A 15,158-nucleotide genomic window follows, 5' to 3' on the forward strand; every position below is an offset into this window, starting at 1 on the left:
TGCCCAAAAAAAATACTCAACCAGAGCAATAAGCCCAAATATACTGGTAACTCCCAGTTTGAACACTTCCTTTGGACAGAAAAATATTAAATTAACCCACTTTCTTGGAACTTGGCATATAGACTCGTTGTCGATGACAATACATTCTATCAACTGTTGGTGCCAGTCACGTACACACAAGCGGACATTTATAAGCATTTCTCTGAAATCGGACGTTACAGCAGTACGAAAAAATACGAAATACAAAGGTCTTACACGATCAACATTTGGGTAGGAAGGTTTATTACTCAAAGTGCAACCATTTATTTTTATTTTAAAATAGAAGCATCACCAATTATTAGAAGTAAAATAGTTGATTTTAGTAAATAATCCTATTATTAGTAAATATACCTCTGCTATTATATGGTTCCATAATTTGACTTATTAAATAAAGAAAAATGATGAAATACTGAGCAAAAAATATTGGTAGGGTAATAAAATCAATAACTCAATAAAAAAACCACATGGTTTGTGACTTGGGTACACTTTTATTTTTAAGTATCCATTGCGTACATTGTTACTTTAATGTTCTCTTGTAAAGACATGCTTATTATAATTATAAAATGTGTTATATTGTTGAACAAAGTTGATTGCATTTTTCCGCAGAATCTGGTTTTCCTGAGCTTTGTTTAACGATACTAAAATAACGACATTTAGTCATCGTTAACGGGTTAAAGTGGAAAACTTGCTATGGAAATACACATATTTAAGGTCTTTCTCTCGACGTATGTCGCGTAAACAGAAAAAAAACCTTTTCTACTTTGTTGATTTGTTATAGGAACTGGGGATTTTTCAGGCTGACGCTTTTATCTTTCTAATTTGTGGAATTATTCTTGTTTTTTATAACTGTTAATAATAACAATTGGATAATTTAGCAACAGCGAAGGGCACCTTGTAAAGCAATAAAATTAATCTTAAAACTAAAGTTAAAATTTCCTTATGAATATGTCCTGATTCTATTATTTTTTTCATGTATATTATCAAGGCTTCTGACTCGCGTACACTTAGATTAAAGAGTATTGCTAATTTATTAAGAATATTTTCAAATTATTGGTAATCCGGTTAATCGTAGGCCATTTCCTGATCAACTCTAAGTAAATTCCTAATATATCAGAAAACGTTTTCATGCACATGCATTGGCCTTGATATTATATAATGACGAAATACGAAAATATTAGTATTTTTATGAACACGTGTTCCGAAATTGTGATAATATATTCATCATTTACTAAAATTTTAACAGAAAACCAGTCAATTTATTCTTTATAGCCTGCAATCCCGTTTTTAACCGGATTTGCCAATAATGATAAAATATTTGCTCTATTTTTCTGCGCGTATCGCTGTCATTTTTGCCTAATCTGTTTTTAAATTACAATTTAATCTATCGTCACTTTAAAGGCTTCTTCTTTAAAAAGTACTTATCATAATCCTATATGTAAAGTAAGAATTTACGTCAAAAAAATTCCATTTTATATCTTCTAACAACTTTCAATATTCGTGATATGGCATAGAACTCATTTGAAGCGATTACATTCTGAACCTACGATGGGTTTGAGGTAATCAATATTTTCACTCTGTTGTTCATCTTCATCTTCAGTTTGTTCACATTGATGACGCGGGTTCAAATCCTGACGTGCGCAAGTATATTTATTTGTGTTACATCACAATTCATTTCTTATGAATAATATATAGTATACTTGCGGCAAGTTCCAGAGTGGAATATACTCTCAGTATCGCCTTGGTGTAAGACCACCATACGGAATTTAAATGTTGCTTGAAATGATTTTAGCCATGTTTGGTGACCAGATCTGAATTGCAATTTACTCCCCCACCTTCCTCTTCTTCCTCTTCTTCATCTTCTTTCCCATCCCACAACATTCAGCCTCACAACATACCCTAATTGAGGATGCCATAATCTATTGTTTCTTTTTGTGTGATTCTTAGAACTCCAATGAAATTTTATAAAAATTTTATGGATATCATTTTTAATAATTTTAGTTTTTTATTACTGTTTCGGTGTTCAAGGCCATTTCCAAACTGTGGAAAATGTTTTAAAATGGACTTGGACGCCGAAACAGCTATCACAATAATAAAATAAAAACTTAAATACTTCCAGAACTTTTAAAAAACACTGTCTAATTTGAGTTACATAAAATTTTTATTAAAATAAAAATAAAAACAATAATTAAAAAATAAAATGCCATAGTCTCACTGACCCAGGCAGTTGGGACTCTTGTGCGGTATTAAAAAAAATTAAAAAAACATGTCTTGCCTGTCCGGATCCAGTTCTCATTTCAGATCTAGTAATTCTACTTACGAGTACATAATGCTTGTACACTTGTACGTAATAAAACGAAAATCATGACTTCTTTAAAATTATGTACAGACGTCGCGCGTCGCGGCCTATGGAAATTTCTAATCTTTGGAATAAACAGATTACTACTCTCTAGAATGAACATAATGCAATTTCTTTTTCTTTTTGAATTATTATTATACTTATCATGCTATTTTCTACAACGTGTCATTTTTTTCATTCACATTTATTGTTTTTTGTTAATAATATGACATTAAGTAGGTTAGGAATGAAACAACATGCTTGGCTAGGCTGACAAAACGGAAGAGTTTATTTTATATCATAGACAAGTTAAGTATTTTATAAGTAACTAAATACGTGGTATTTTGAGCAGATTATAATACCTCCACTCTCAAAATATTGATATTTTACATATCAAAATACTACAGTTACGATGCCTAACATTTTTACAAACTTATTATGTTTCACTGAAGCTAAGCTTTTAGTAAGTATATCTGCTGGGCTCTGTCGTTAGAGAGCAAATGATAACCTCAAAGTAGGATGTCGCATAGGTGAGAAAGTCTCGGTACAATCATCATAGACAAATTAAGTATTTTATAAGTACCGTAATACATGGTATTTTCAACAGATTATAACATTTTTCTTTAAATGACACACAAAACATTGCACAGACCGCTCTGTTCTGCTGAATAAAAGAGTAAATAAAAAATATTACACGTGGCAGATTAAAATTTTTGCCACAAAAAGAGACTAGTAGATTTTAGCTACGAAGGACTTGCATCAAAATAATAAATTCAACTATCTAACCACGACATAGTGATTGTGACTTTGTGAATGCATTTAATGCGATTTTAGATTTTTTTGATTTTTGTGCTCTTATTTCTCCGAGTGCCTATTTTTGTACCTTTTAGGTATATGTACCAATGATGCGATTGTTGGTAATAAGTTTCTACCGAAAAAATACGTGAATAGAATAGAATGAACCTACTAAAGGTACCTATTTCGAAGCTTGGAATCTGCGCGCCAACAAGTTGTTTTTTTTTTTCTTCATTTTTGTGACCGAATGAATGACTCTTGTTATTACTGTAAGATCAGAGACCTTAGAATGTTGTTTTTTTTTTGTGGTAGCATAATATTATAATAATATGTTATCTCTAGACAATATGTTCATAAGTATCTAGGAATTGAATTGTCTAAAGTAAATTAGAACCCCTCATCAAAACACGGACTTGACCCGATTGAATCATACGATTTTATATTATCACTGAAATCTTATTATTTTTAATTTGATGTTTTGATGCTTGTTGCGCTTTCTAAACCTTATGGCGATGCCATAAATAAACCACTCACTAAATCGATATCTTTGGTCTTTTTGTATGAAACAAATTGGTCCTAAAAAACCATAGATATGCCAATATATAGACAGGAAAATTTTAATTCGGAGCCTACTTATTATATTATACACCAATGAAAAACTCTGAAGGTTTTTTCCTTAGACTTTCAGAGTTTTTCATTTGTGAATATAGTTAGGCAATCATGTGACGTCACAATATTTCGGTTCCAATTTTCGATCGGAGTTATACCTCCCTGGGCGATGCACTACGTCGTGCAACATTTGTAATAAGGCCGCTAACAATAACACGATGGCGATATTGTTAAAATTCCTGCCTTACACCGGTCGCCTGTTTTCATTTATGCAAGAATAAAACTTCACCAAAAAGGAACAAATATTTAAATGTTTTACGATCATTTTCTAAACAACTTCATTTTTGACATTATACAATTACACCAAAACTGAAAAAGCGCTCGTAAGCAGAATATTTTGAACTTTAAAGCAATTTTTTCTGAGCTTTAAAAAAAAATGCTCGATTATTTCAAAGAGGAAGATGTGTAATACTCGCAGTATACTAAAATATTTCTAAGCGATAAAATTTTCTAACAAAAAACACATGATTTTACTTCGTAGTCAATTCGTAGTGTTTCGCCTTAAAGTCAGTTAGTCATAATCAGAAAGATGCACACCTGGATCAAAGCGCTACACTATTCAATACCACGGACCCCGCATTTCAACCAACAATAACACAAATATGACTCAATATTATTTTTTTATTTTTATAAAGTAATTTTTAGTTATCAATTCAAGGGCACTTAAATTATTATAGTAGGTATTGTAGTGTTCAAGTTGTCTCAATAAACACTTAAAAAAAATAGATCATTTCCAGAAACAAATAAGGCAATATAAACAATTGAAACATATCACTTGTAGGTTTTTACTTTTCGTAATTTTTAATAGGAAGGTATGTAAGTCCGCGGATTTTGAACTCATATGAACTGGGCAGCAGACAGCAGGTAGCCACGTTGGTTGGAATTAGATCAGGTTTATATACTCCCTTTGATGTCGGGAAAAACACGACAGTCAATCAACGGTCAATTGATAAAAGGGATAACCATTGGTCAGGGCTTTCCGATCGTTTAATATCGACGAGTGATGGTGTGAATTCATCAAAAGTGGGGAATTATTTCAATAAATGTTTTGATTCTATTATTAGGATACCTAGGCACAGTTTTAAAATTGTTGCTATATTTTCTTACAATCAAAAAATTGCACATTTCTCAAATATTCATAAATTTATCATTTTCATTAATCGGCCGTCTGACGGTGACTTATTTTAAGTCGGGTGTACGCTAGCCTAAAATCAAAACTTCATAGGAAAACAATAATAAAGTTGTAAATTTTATAGATACCTAGGTAGTTTTCACAATGTTTTCACACAGTCAACAAATTTTACGTTTTATACATGATTTATCAATTATTACATTAACCGGTCGTTGCGACGCCGACGGTGACTTATTTACCGTCAGGTGTCCGCTAGCCTAAATCAAAATCTCTCAGCAGATCAATATATTTTGAAAATCTTATCATTATTTTTAAAACTTTGTCGCTGGGCTTTTAAATACTGAGCACGTTTTCCACAGCTTTTAAATAATTCGTAGTTTTACGGTTAGATCTACAAGTTGACAAAAACCCTACCAACCGAAACAAAGACCTTATAACTTATACGATTTCAGACATCTATAAAAATAATGATAAATATCCAGAATCACTGGACATCGTTTGAATTACCATCAGCTTAATTACAATGAGATAAAACTTATTCAATCTCCGGGGAAAGAAAATAATGCATTTTAATTATACCGTTTAACTTAATATACGGATTATTTAACGTATTTTGTTCGCGGAAGTTTTAACAAAAGAAAATTGTTTATTTTAGGCTTATCCTTTTTCTTTTTTAATTAAACTCAAATTAGGTGAGAATCTATTTCAGGTCAGTGTTCTTAGTTTGGGAATAAAGATCAAGAAAAACTAACATAGAAAATATTTTTAACATTATTTAAATGTTATTTATTTCAATTTGAACGAATTTAATTTGTGTAAAAATGCATCAATTTGCTCCTCCTAGTACTTTCACCTCATTATAATTGAATTGATACAAAGATTGTTTTTTATGATTTGTGTTTCCGATGTATCTGAATATTTACCAAATATTCTACTATTTAACATACTTGTACAACGTGTGCGACAAAACATTGTAATATATAAAGTGTGATAATTCGCAGTGTAACAATTACACAAATATTATCTCCTCAGTCGGCCCTGCTTCAATCTCCCGCCCACTCGCTATAAAGTGCAGTGATTGTCTTTACCGACCGCCAGTAGGTCCCTCACTCCGGACAAGAAACCGCGCGTAGCCATCTTGTATTTTACCGCGCTCGTTACGAAAATATATTCCGATTAACAATCAATCAACTCGGGACACATGTCAACACACTCAACCGACTAACTTCAATCGTGTTCAATCTTTCCCTGCCTCTAAATGTTACAATATAAACTAATTTGGGACATGTCAACATTAGTTTTGGAATAAAAGCGCGGGCGGAATACCTGGAATTCGCTAAACTTTCGGGAAGATTCCAGAAAAGGAGTTACTAAATAAATTCTCCCTTCTCATGTGTACGTGCGGCGCGGCGGGAAGCGTTGATCTCTTTAGTACGAAGTGAATTTTATTTCGTCTTGTTCCTCTGAGCGCGCGGTTGATCTGATTATGTACAAGCCTGGTTAACATACCTCTCGGGTATATAAACTGTAATTTTTTAAAAACGAACAGTTCACATCTGAGCTTCGAACGATTTGGACCCTCAGAAAAGCCACAGCTTTCACCAATAGAAAATATTTCAGATCGATCCGTTGAACTTAAATAAAAAAAAATAAAACTTTAACAAAACGTGCTTCGAAGTGAAAATACCTTGACACAATATTCTTAAAAAGTGCTTCGGTTGCTGAACTTGTCAAGACTTTTTTGGCAACAATCATGGCTCGCCAAATATTTATATTTGCCGCTCAAATGACGCTGATAGGTAAATATAACATTTATTTATATATTAATAACACAAACTTGCATTATTTTAATAATTAGTAAACACTAAACAACGTTCTCACTCGAATACAATAAGAAGCGATTGTTAGTTGTGAATGAAGGATACAGTAATTGACCTTTTGCCATTTAATAATTTATTATTTGGCCAATGTTTGTGTTTTATGTTCGGGGATCACATTTCATCTATTCGAGAATGCAGCGGAGGAAACAATAATAATTATTAATGACCCTGAAAATGAATTTTATCAATTGATGTATCAAACAAATAGTAATAATGTTGAATCCGGGATCAACATAACGACTTTGTATTTTTCTAATGTTGAGTTCAAATAAAAACATCAATTTGGTTAAATTTTCATAACATTGTAATTTTTGTAACAGATCTAACTGAGTAATATTTCACCATCGCAATGTCAAAAACATCAGATTGTTTCACAGAATTTGAACATTTCATAAAATTTCGAAGTTAATATTCAAGTTCCATAAAAGTTCTATTCAAGAACTGTGAAACCACTGGCACATAGAGGTATAGTAACAGAACTTGAGTAGAACTTTCACAGAGCTTGAATATTAACTTTTTAAATTTTTGAATTGTTTTAGTTCTGCGTGAAACAACTGGCTCTAAGAAATTGAATAAATCATTGAACTTGACCAACATAAAAATTTTATTAATGGTGTTAAAAACTTACAGCGAATTGAAACGTAATAATTCATAATATTCATTAAAATGATACATAAACATTAGCTGAGATCATAATAAATTGTAACAAACCTGAATATAGGAACCTAGTTAAGTCAATTTTTGATCTGCAGTACCATGTTATATTGTACATACTACCTCTATGGTATAATTTTTTACTATTTACAGGTAGATATTTGTAAAGGCATCGTAAATTAATAGAAGCAATAATTTATAAAGGTTTTAAACGTTTTTATTTACTAAGCTACTTCAAATCTGCAGCTCCACGTACATCGGTATTTATAACGCAACCAAAACAATGCTTACAGGAAACTTATTTATTAATTAAAATTACGAAAAGTTTGTTATTTCTATTTTAACTCTAATAAATATGTAACTACCTTGAAATGTCAAACAAACGCGATAAACTTTACGGAGTTTCTACATCCAATCATTTAATTTCTATTTCGGTAACTAGACCTAGATACAAAATAGAATAAAAACAGTGGAATTTATTAAGATAAATTATTCTAAGCTCACATTTTTGTTAATTCCAACATTTAAATACCTACCTACGTATCCCATTGCGAACAACTCGATCTTATGGAAGTTAATATGAGATTAGATCCAATATAGTAAAAATACTTACTCGAATGAAAAACCGTGAATTTTTCTTCTTTTCCGTACATTTCCCTTCATTTTGGCCAGTGTAAAAAACAACGATCATTTCATTGCTTTTTTTTACTAAGGTGAAAACGACAAACTACAAAAAAACCTCACTTAAACGACTCTATTTTTCATCGATATTTTTTTGTTTGGAGAAAAAATAGCAATTCACAAAAGGCCTTAATTGAGAATTTATAAGAACTGTAGATTAATTGACGAAATAAAATATTACTTATTTTAATAATGACGCTTTAGAATAAAATAATAATCAATGTGAATAGCAATAATCATCTCTCAATTCAATAAATATAATATCTCAATTTAATACTCGTATTAAATATTGAATAGTAAATAGGGATTTCGATAGTCAGAGATTTAGATTCAAGGGCACAAAAGTACCAGTAAAACAAGAATATGTGACACAATGAATAGGCACCTTCATATTCTGCCGTAATAAATACAGTACTTAATGAACACTTTGTTGTAAGGAAATAAAATACATTATTAAGTGTTCCTCGTGGAAGGAATTTTAATAATATGTAAAAATTAGTTGCAAGATAATTTTGTTAATTCTGAATTTTAAATATGAGATCGACCAATTTGATGCTTAATAATTAGGTCCCAATAGTAGAGTAGTCAAACAAACCTGGTTGTACCGGTATTACAGAGATTCTGGATTCGATTCCCAGTTGAGCTACTAAAGTAATTGCTATATATAATGTTTAGACTGTATTTCTCTATACAAATCTCTACATAATAAAATTAAAAAAATAATCAATGTTCTTAATAACAAAATCTATAACTCTGTGATGTGTGGTTTGTTTTGAAATAAAAATTATTATTTCATCAATTTCAGTAGTCGTAATAAAAGGATCGCAAAATATATTTTCGTTATGATATTTTGTCGTGTTTCTGTATTATAAAAACAATGGATTTTCATTTCTAGTAAACTCATGCCATTGTTGGTTTTGAAGTAGAGAAAAAAATTAGTAGACAAACAGACGGTTATGAAAATACTATAAAGAATAGGTTCAGTGTGTTCAATACAACGGTTAATCATATTCTCTTCCTTAGGCAAAACATAGCGAATTTTGTAGATAATATTGCTACCTACTCGTACATCAATTTTAAGAAAGAAAAAAACAAAGTGTCCAGACAAGATATTATATCCACAAAGAATAATATTTATGTGTTCTTTGTTTCACCGAGATTGGACATGAATGTGTGTATCTAGTTGTGACGTGAATCACTCCATGATGCGCAAATATCGGTATTCAATGTGTAAACATGACGACACAAAAAGAATATCTCGCTTCTGTGTGATATAAAGACACTGTGATTGCGAGGCGCCTCGCTTGTTGCTGTCACGGGTCAATGTGGAAATCATTGATACCCTTTATAAAACTAAAAATATACTGAAATATTGTATTTTTCTTGCAGAGTGCGTCATGGTGTATTTACTAGTTGAGACCACAGAAATAACATCTGCTTTAAACACCATAAACAAAATATAGTACAGGGGTACTGTGGTAAAAAATGTTAGTGAAATTATGGTCTGCGGTGACATTTTTTAAAGTTATTTTTTAAAAATTAAAACATTAAAAATCAGTAAATAAGTATTGGATTGTTAGGGCCGTGGTATGGGGTGGGGGTTTTGCGTTAACTAGGCAATGACAACACGTGGAAGTTGTTTTTTTGTTTGGTTTAAAAAAATCGGATCCAAAATTTGGTTTACATTTTTACTCCAAATAATGTCAGGAATCTAGAACTTACCTTAACACCTTTTATAGTGGAAACACAGTATTTGTAATGTGTTAATATGTAATGTTTAGTGCACGTTTGAAGATTCCCCTTTTCCTTGTATTTTTCACGTAAAAGCATCCGTGTATAACTTACCAAACCTCAGAAGTAATCAATTCTCCCGTGACGATAAATGGTTTTTTTTCAGTAATAATTTTTTTATAAATGTTGATTTTAAATTTTGTTAATTTTAGGTTTAGTGTTATAGTGACGGCTCTGCTGGTTAATAATATATGAAGTTCTACAAAATTACAACAATAAGCGTTATATTTATTGCATTTAGCTTTAAAATCATATGAAGTAATAAAAGTAGGTACCTACCTATTTTAATATTATATTTTTCTACGTATTCGTAAAAAGCGTTTACTTTGTGGCGTTCTATAATTTTATGATACAAACGCAAACATTTGATTACATTGTTATATTTTCATTTTTTTTTGTTTTACGTATTTACTTACATTATTCTGAATAATCTCAAAAAAACATGCTTCCATGAAAGAAAAAGTCAAATTTTGCTATATTTCAAATAGCTTTTTTTCTTGATTTGAAATAAAAATTTGTGGCTTGGATGTAAATTTCTAAGAATAATAACTTTTATTAATACAATGATAGTGCAAACATCAAATTAATGCAGGTATTTCATCATTTGCCAGCGGCGAATTATTAGGCTTTTGAAAAGTAGTCTGACACGACAAATATTGTGCAGTATCTTCTCAACATAAGTAATTTAAACACGTCCAACCAAGCATATTTTGAATTATAATGCTACGTATACGTACGCGAGCCGAACTGCCGAACTGAACCTCAACTTATGGGAAAGAAACGAAGCAACCGCAAATGGCGCGAAACGCTGCTTACAGTTGCTTCGTTCCTTTCCCGTAATTCGTGGCTCGGTTCGTAAGTGTATACCTACCATTATATTTAATCTAGCCAACATTGCACAGTCAAATTTGGTTGGGCGCCAAACCAGTTTTTTTACACCAAGAAATTTATCTGTACCTCATAAAATATAGGCTACTACCATTGACTAAATGGTTACTACGTATGTTTACAGCAATTATACAAATATTCCCGGAATTTAAACTTTAAACCAGTTCATCTATCAATCATTACATAAAAAATAACATGATATTATGACCATGTTAGTTAGTTGTGTACTATAATTAAATTATAATTAATTATTTACAAGTTTCGTGATATGTGGGGAATTCTAGAATGTTTGTCCTGAGATTTTCTGGGTTACGTTTTCTGGAAACATTGGGTTACGCACGTATGTTCGGTTAGATAAATTATAAGTACTTAAAAACTCGTTAGTTTCGTATATTATTTAATATCAGCATAATTTGAATTGATCCATTGGCAGAAAAAATCTTTGTGATTGATTGAAGCAAGCCAATTCAAATTTCATAGAAAACATTCAGTATTGAAAATGGCTCACAAGATCGAAAATTCTAAATGATCGCGGTTTTTAGTCATGTTTAATAACCACGATCATTTAAAGATTTCGATCTTGGGAGCCATTTTCAATTCTGAATGTTTTCTGTATTGAAAATGGCTCCCAAGATCAAAATCTTTAAATGATCTTGGTTTTTAAACATGACTAACTAACCATCACGCAGTTTCTCCGCAGGGGTAGGCAGAGAGTAGCATAGAATGTCTTGACACACACCCCTTGCTTCAATCACATTAATTTACGCCTCAAACACACTCTTCTGTGTTATTTTGACTATTGATATGTCCCTACCCAAGTATTTGATTCACTTTTTCGTGCCATGTCTTCCGTATTTAAGAATAATTATAATAATACGTACATTATTTTTTTTTTAATTCTACCTTTTTATTGAGTAAAAGTCTAGTCGTAGGTAGGGAAATCAAAAGTATACCTAAATAGTTACCTTTACAGACTATAATAATAATACAGTAAATATTTTCCACTTGTTTATTTTTTACTGCTATCATCTACCATCTTTATAACAGTCTGAAGATGCTCGTTGCAAGGTGAAACCGGTGCGGTCAAATAAAAACATTTGGAAAAGGTCACTCAAAAAGACATTTGAAAATGGAATAATTCTACCATGAATTAACAGTTTTAAAATTAAAAATAATCTATCAACTCAACAGCGAGCTTTTAAGCGAAAAAAACTGTCACGCGTAAAAATATTCACACAGCAGAACGTTTATAAACAGTTTTATATACAGGGTAAATATTATTTAATATACAGGGTGTTAAGGGACGTACTTAACTTACTTTTACCATTGATTTTACTTAAAAACATAGAAAATCAGTAGGGAAGATAGAGTCTATGTTAGCATTTGGGTGGAAGTGGAAGATTTTTTTTAATTGGTTTTTAAATAAAAAAAAATCAAATTTAAAAAAAAAAATACAAAAATGTCACCGAAGACCAAAATTTTATTGACAATTTTTACTCCAAATAATCTCAGAAATCACTGGTTAGTAAGTCTAGTACGTCCATTTAACACCTCCATAAAAGAAAACTTAATAATATATTATTTACCTGCTGTACCTACCTAATTTCCTAGGACGATTATGGTTTTGAGAAACGATTTTGCAGAATTGTAGGTAAAGTTTCCAGTTAATTCTCTTCGATGTCGGCCTTTTAGTGCGGTTAATTTAATTATTCGAAATTAACTAATGATTTTCCTGTGAGAACTTTACAAGCTGGTACCACTTGCCACCAGAAGTGCGAGATCATTAATCATTTCCAAGGTAGATTCAAGGTAGGTACTCTGCCGTCATTACCCTAATATTACGTTCTTTTTTATTCGTTATAGGTATATTATAGAAAAAAATATGTTACCAAATAATCATTTGATATTTTTTAAGGGCTCACATACCCTTGCACGATGAAACGGGCAACCTCGAAACATAAAATATTGAAGTATCCTTCGTGGCCTCTGTAACTATCAACTAGTGTATTTTTACCACTTGCCGCAAAATAATAAAATAAAAAGTATTTAGCTGTAGTCTCGAGTATTGATAAGGAAATTGCACTTATATGCAGCCAGACCATAGGCCCATTACTACCTCCTAAAATTACCTTGACATCACCCCAATTCCTTTTAAAGAGTTTACCAGGGTTTTCACTGGGTATTCATTCAACTATGTTTTCTTGTTTAAAAGCATATCCTCCCAGATATGAGACTTCTTCCGAACATTACGTATCAACATATTGATCCTTCTAAAATCGAGTTGCCCTATGTACCTAAAATTAATATATTTTATCTACAAATCTGTTACTTTACAAAGTGATCTTTTAAAGTCATATAATATGTGTACAATTCGCTTTGATCACTATCAATCCTACCTAAAGTATATCACCTACCTACCTAAAGTACTGATAACCGTCTATACAAAATATGTATTTTTCTCCAAACAATCAAAAAAAAAAATCATAAGAAGTATATTATAAAATTTTCCGCACCTTAATTTAAACTCAATATCATGGCCATAATCAGAACATTTCAATAATCGCATGTTGTAACATAATTTAGGTAGGCACAGTAGAATTATCTTAGAGATATTCTTTATTTTAGGTAGGTACAGTAGAATTATTTTATAGAGATTCTTTATTTTAGGTAGGTACAGTAGAAGTATTTTAGAGAAATTCTTTATTTAGGTAGGTACAGTAGAATTATTTTAGAGAGATCCTTTATTTAGGCAGGCACAGTACACTTATTTTAGAGAGATTCTTTACTTAGGTAGGTACAGTAGAATCATTAGAGATTCTTGTTTCCGTTGTGGTGCAGTGTACTACTGCGAGGTAAAAGGATACTGAGGGTGGATGTTCCAAAATATTTCGAACCAGTTTGCACCACTACCGCTATACAAAAATACATTCAAACGTGCGCTCATAAAATGATTTGCCGTAACGCAACATCATTCGATTGTTAAAATGTTTCGATTATTGCCATAGTGTTAAGTTTAAATAATAGTACAGAATATTTTATAATAAACTTCTTGGGGAAATTTTATTGTTTTTTTAATGAATGATAAGAGAATGTAATTGATTTATTATTTCTTAATATATATCACGAGTTGATTAAAACTAAAACTGTTACAGTTCGTTGCGTGTTAAATAGTGCAAGAAAAATAAAATTTCCTTGCGGTTGGGTTTACGCACTCTGGGGAAGTCCACACAGATGATCGGTTAGTTTCTTGGAACGTTTTGCATTTTTGTGGTCGGCAATCTTATGTCAAATTTGTCATGTCATATGTCAATATTGTCATGACCTACATTTATTTTATTTAATAATCTTCGGGAAATCAATAGTTGAATTTGAACACTTATTGCATTATATCAAAAATACAACTAATTATACCTATATCTCCTCCTTGTGACAAGAAATAACACAGAAAACAAACGGAATGATGTAATGATATACTAAGAAGAAAATATATTAAAAAATAATTTTAAAACTGAATTTATAAACAGCAATAGATAGTTAATCATAAAATTTCCGAAAAACTCTATTTTATGGAATTTTTAAATTTATACAGCTCACAATTGAAGTTGGCCACCATCCACTGTTTAAGCAAGAATTTTGTTCACGGTTTGTTTTATATTGATCCGATTTGAATAGGACGGAAGAGCGTGTGGAGCGAAATATCAAACTGTGTGATATTTAGCAACTCCAGGCATAAAATATTTACTTTCTTAATCAAATACTGCAGATTGCTCAGATTTTTTGTGATAAATTAGTTAAATTCAAGTTATTAAAAAAACTTGTTTTAAAATATATCCATTTGAATTTCACTTCTATTTTCGGTAATGAATTAATGCAAATCATGGAAGCGGAATTAAACCCACTTAAGCTGAAACTCCGCAGATGGACTCGTTGACAATGCATTTTTTCAACTTTTGGTGGAAATTACTTACATAACGCGTTTCTCTGAAATCATGATGACATTACAGCAGTTAATGTACGAAATAAATGTCGGTCCTACCCAATCGGCATTTTTCGAGTTTGGTTGGTTGGTAAATATATATATGTATTGTAACCAGTAAAAAACCTCGTTGATGAGCTCAGTTTGTTGTTATTATGAGGGATTTTTAAAATTTATTTTATTGTATTGGGGAAACATCAGTTTCACAATTTTATATAAATAATTACATTTTACATGTTGCATTAACCAGTGAAGTTTCCACAAAAAAATCATGTTACATGCAAAAAGAAACATAAAGAAATAAAAAACACCTAATGA

General features: G+C 31.0%; 1 protein-coding gene across 1 annotated transcript in view; it reads left to right on the forward strand.

Annotated features, from left to right (window-relative positions):
• The first annotated feature begins 6,077 nt into the window (after positions 1 to 6,077).
• The window catches only part of LOC149424697 (chitin-binding domain protein cbd-1-like), a 53,845-nt gene continuing 44,764 nt past the window's right edge, over positions 6,078 to 15,158 (forward strand). Inside the window, exon 1 of the mRNA XM_089631467.1 lies at positions 6,078 to 6,769. Coding sequence (XP_089487593.1) covers positions 6,724 to 6,769 — 46 coding nt within the window. The 5' untranslated portion in view covers positions 6,078 to 6,723. The remainder of the gene's footprint in view (positions 6,770 to 15,158) is intronic.

This window comes from Hesperophylax consimilis, chromosome 4, assembly GCF_061612785.1.
Source record: "Hesperophylax consimilis isolate HC1 chromosome 4, BYU_Hcon_1.0, whole genome shotgun sequence".
In the NCBI taxonomy this organism is placed as follows: Eukaryota; Metazoa; Arthropoda; class Insecta; order Trichoptera; family Limnephilidae; genus Hesperophylax; species Hesperophylax consimilis.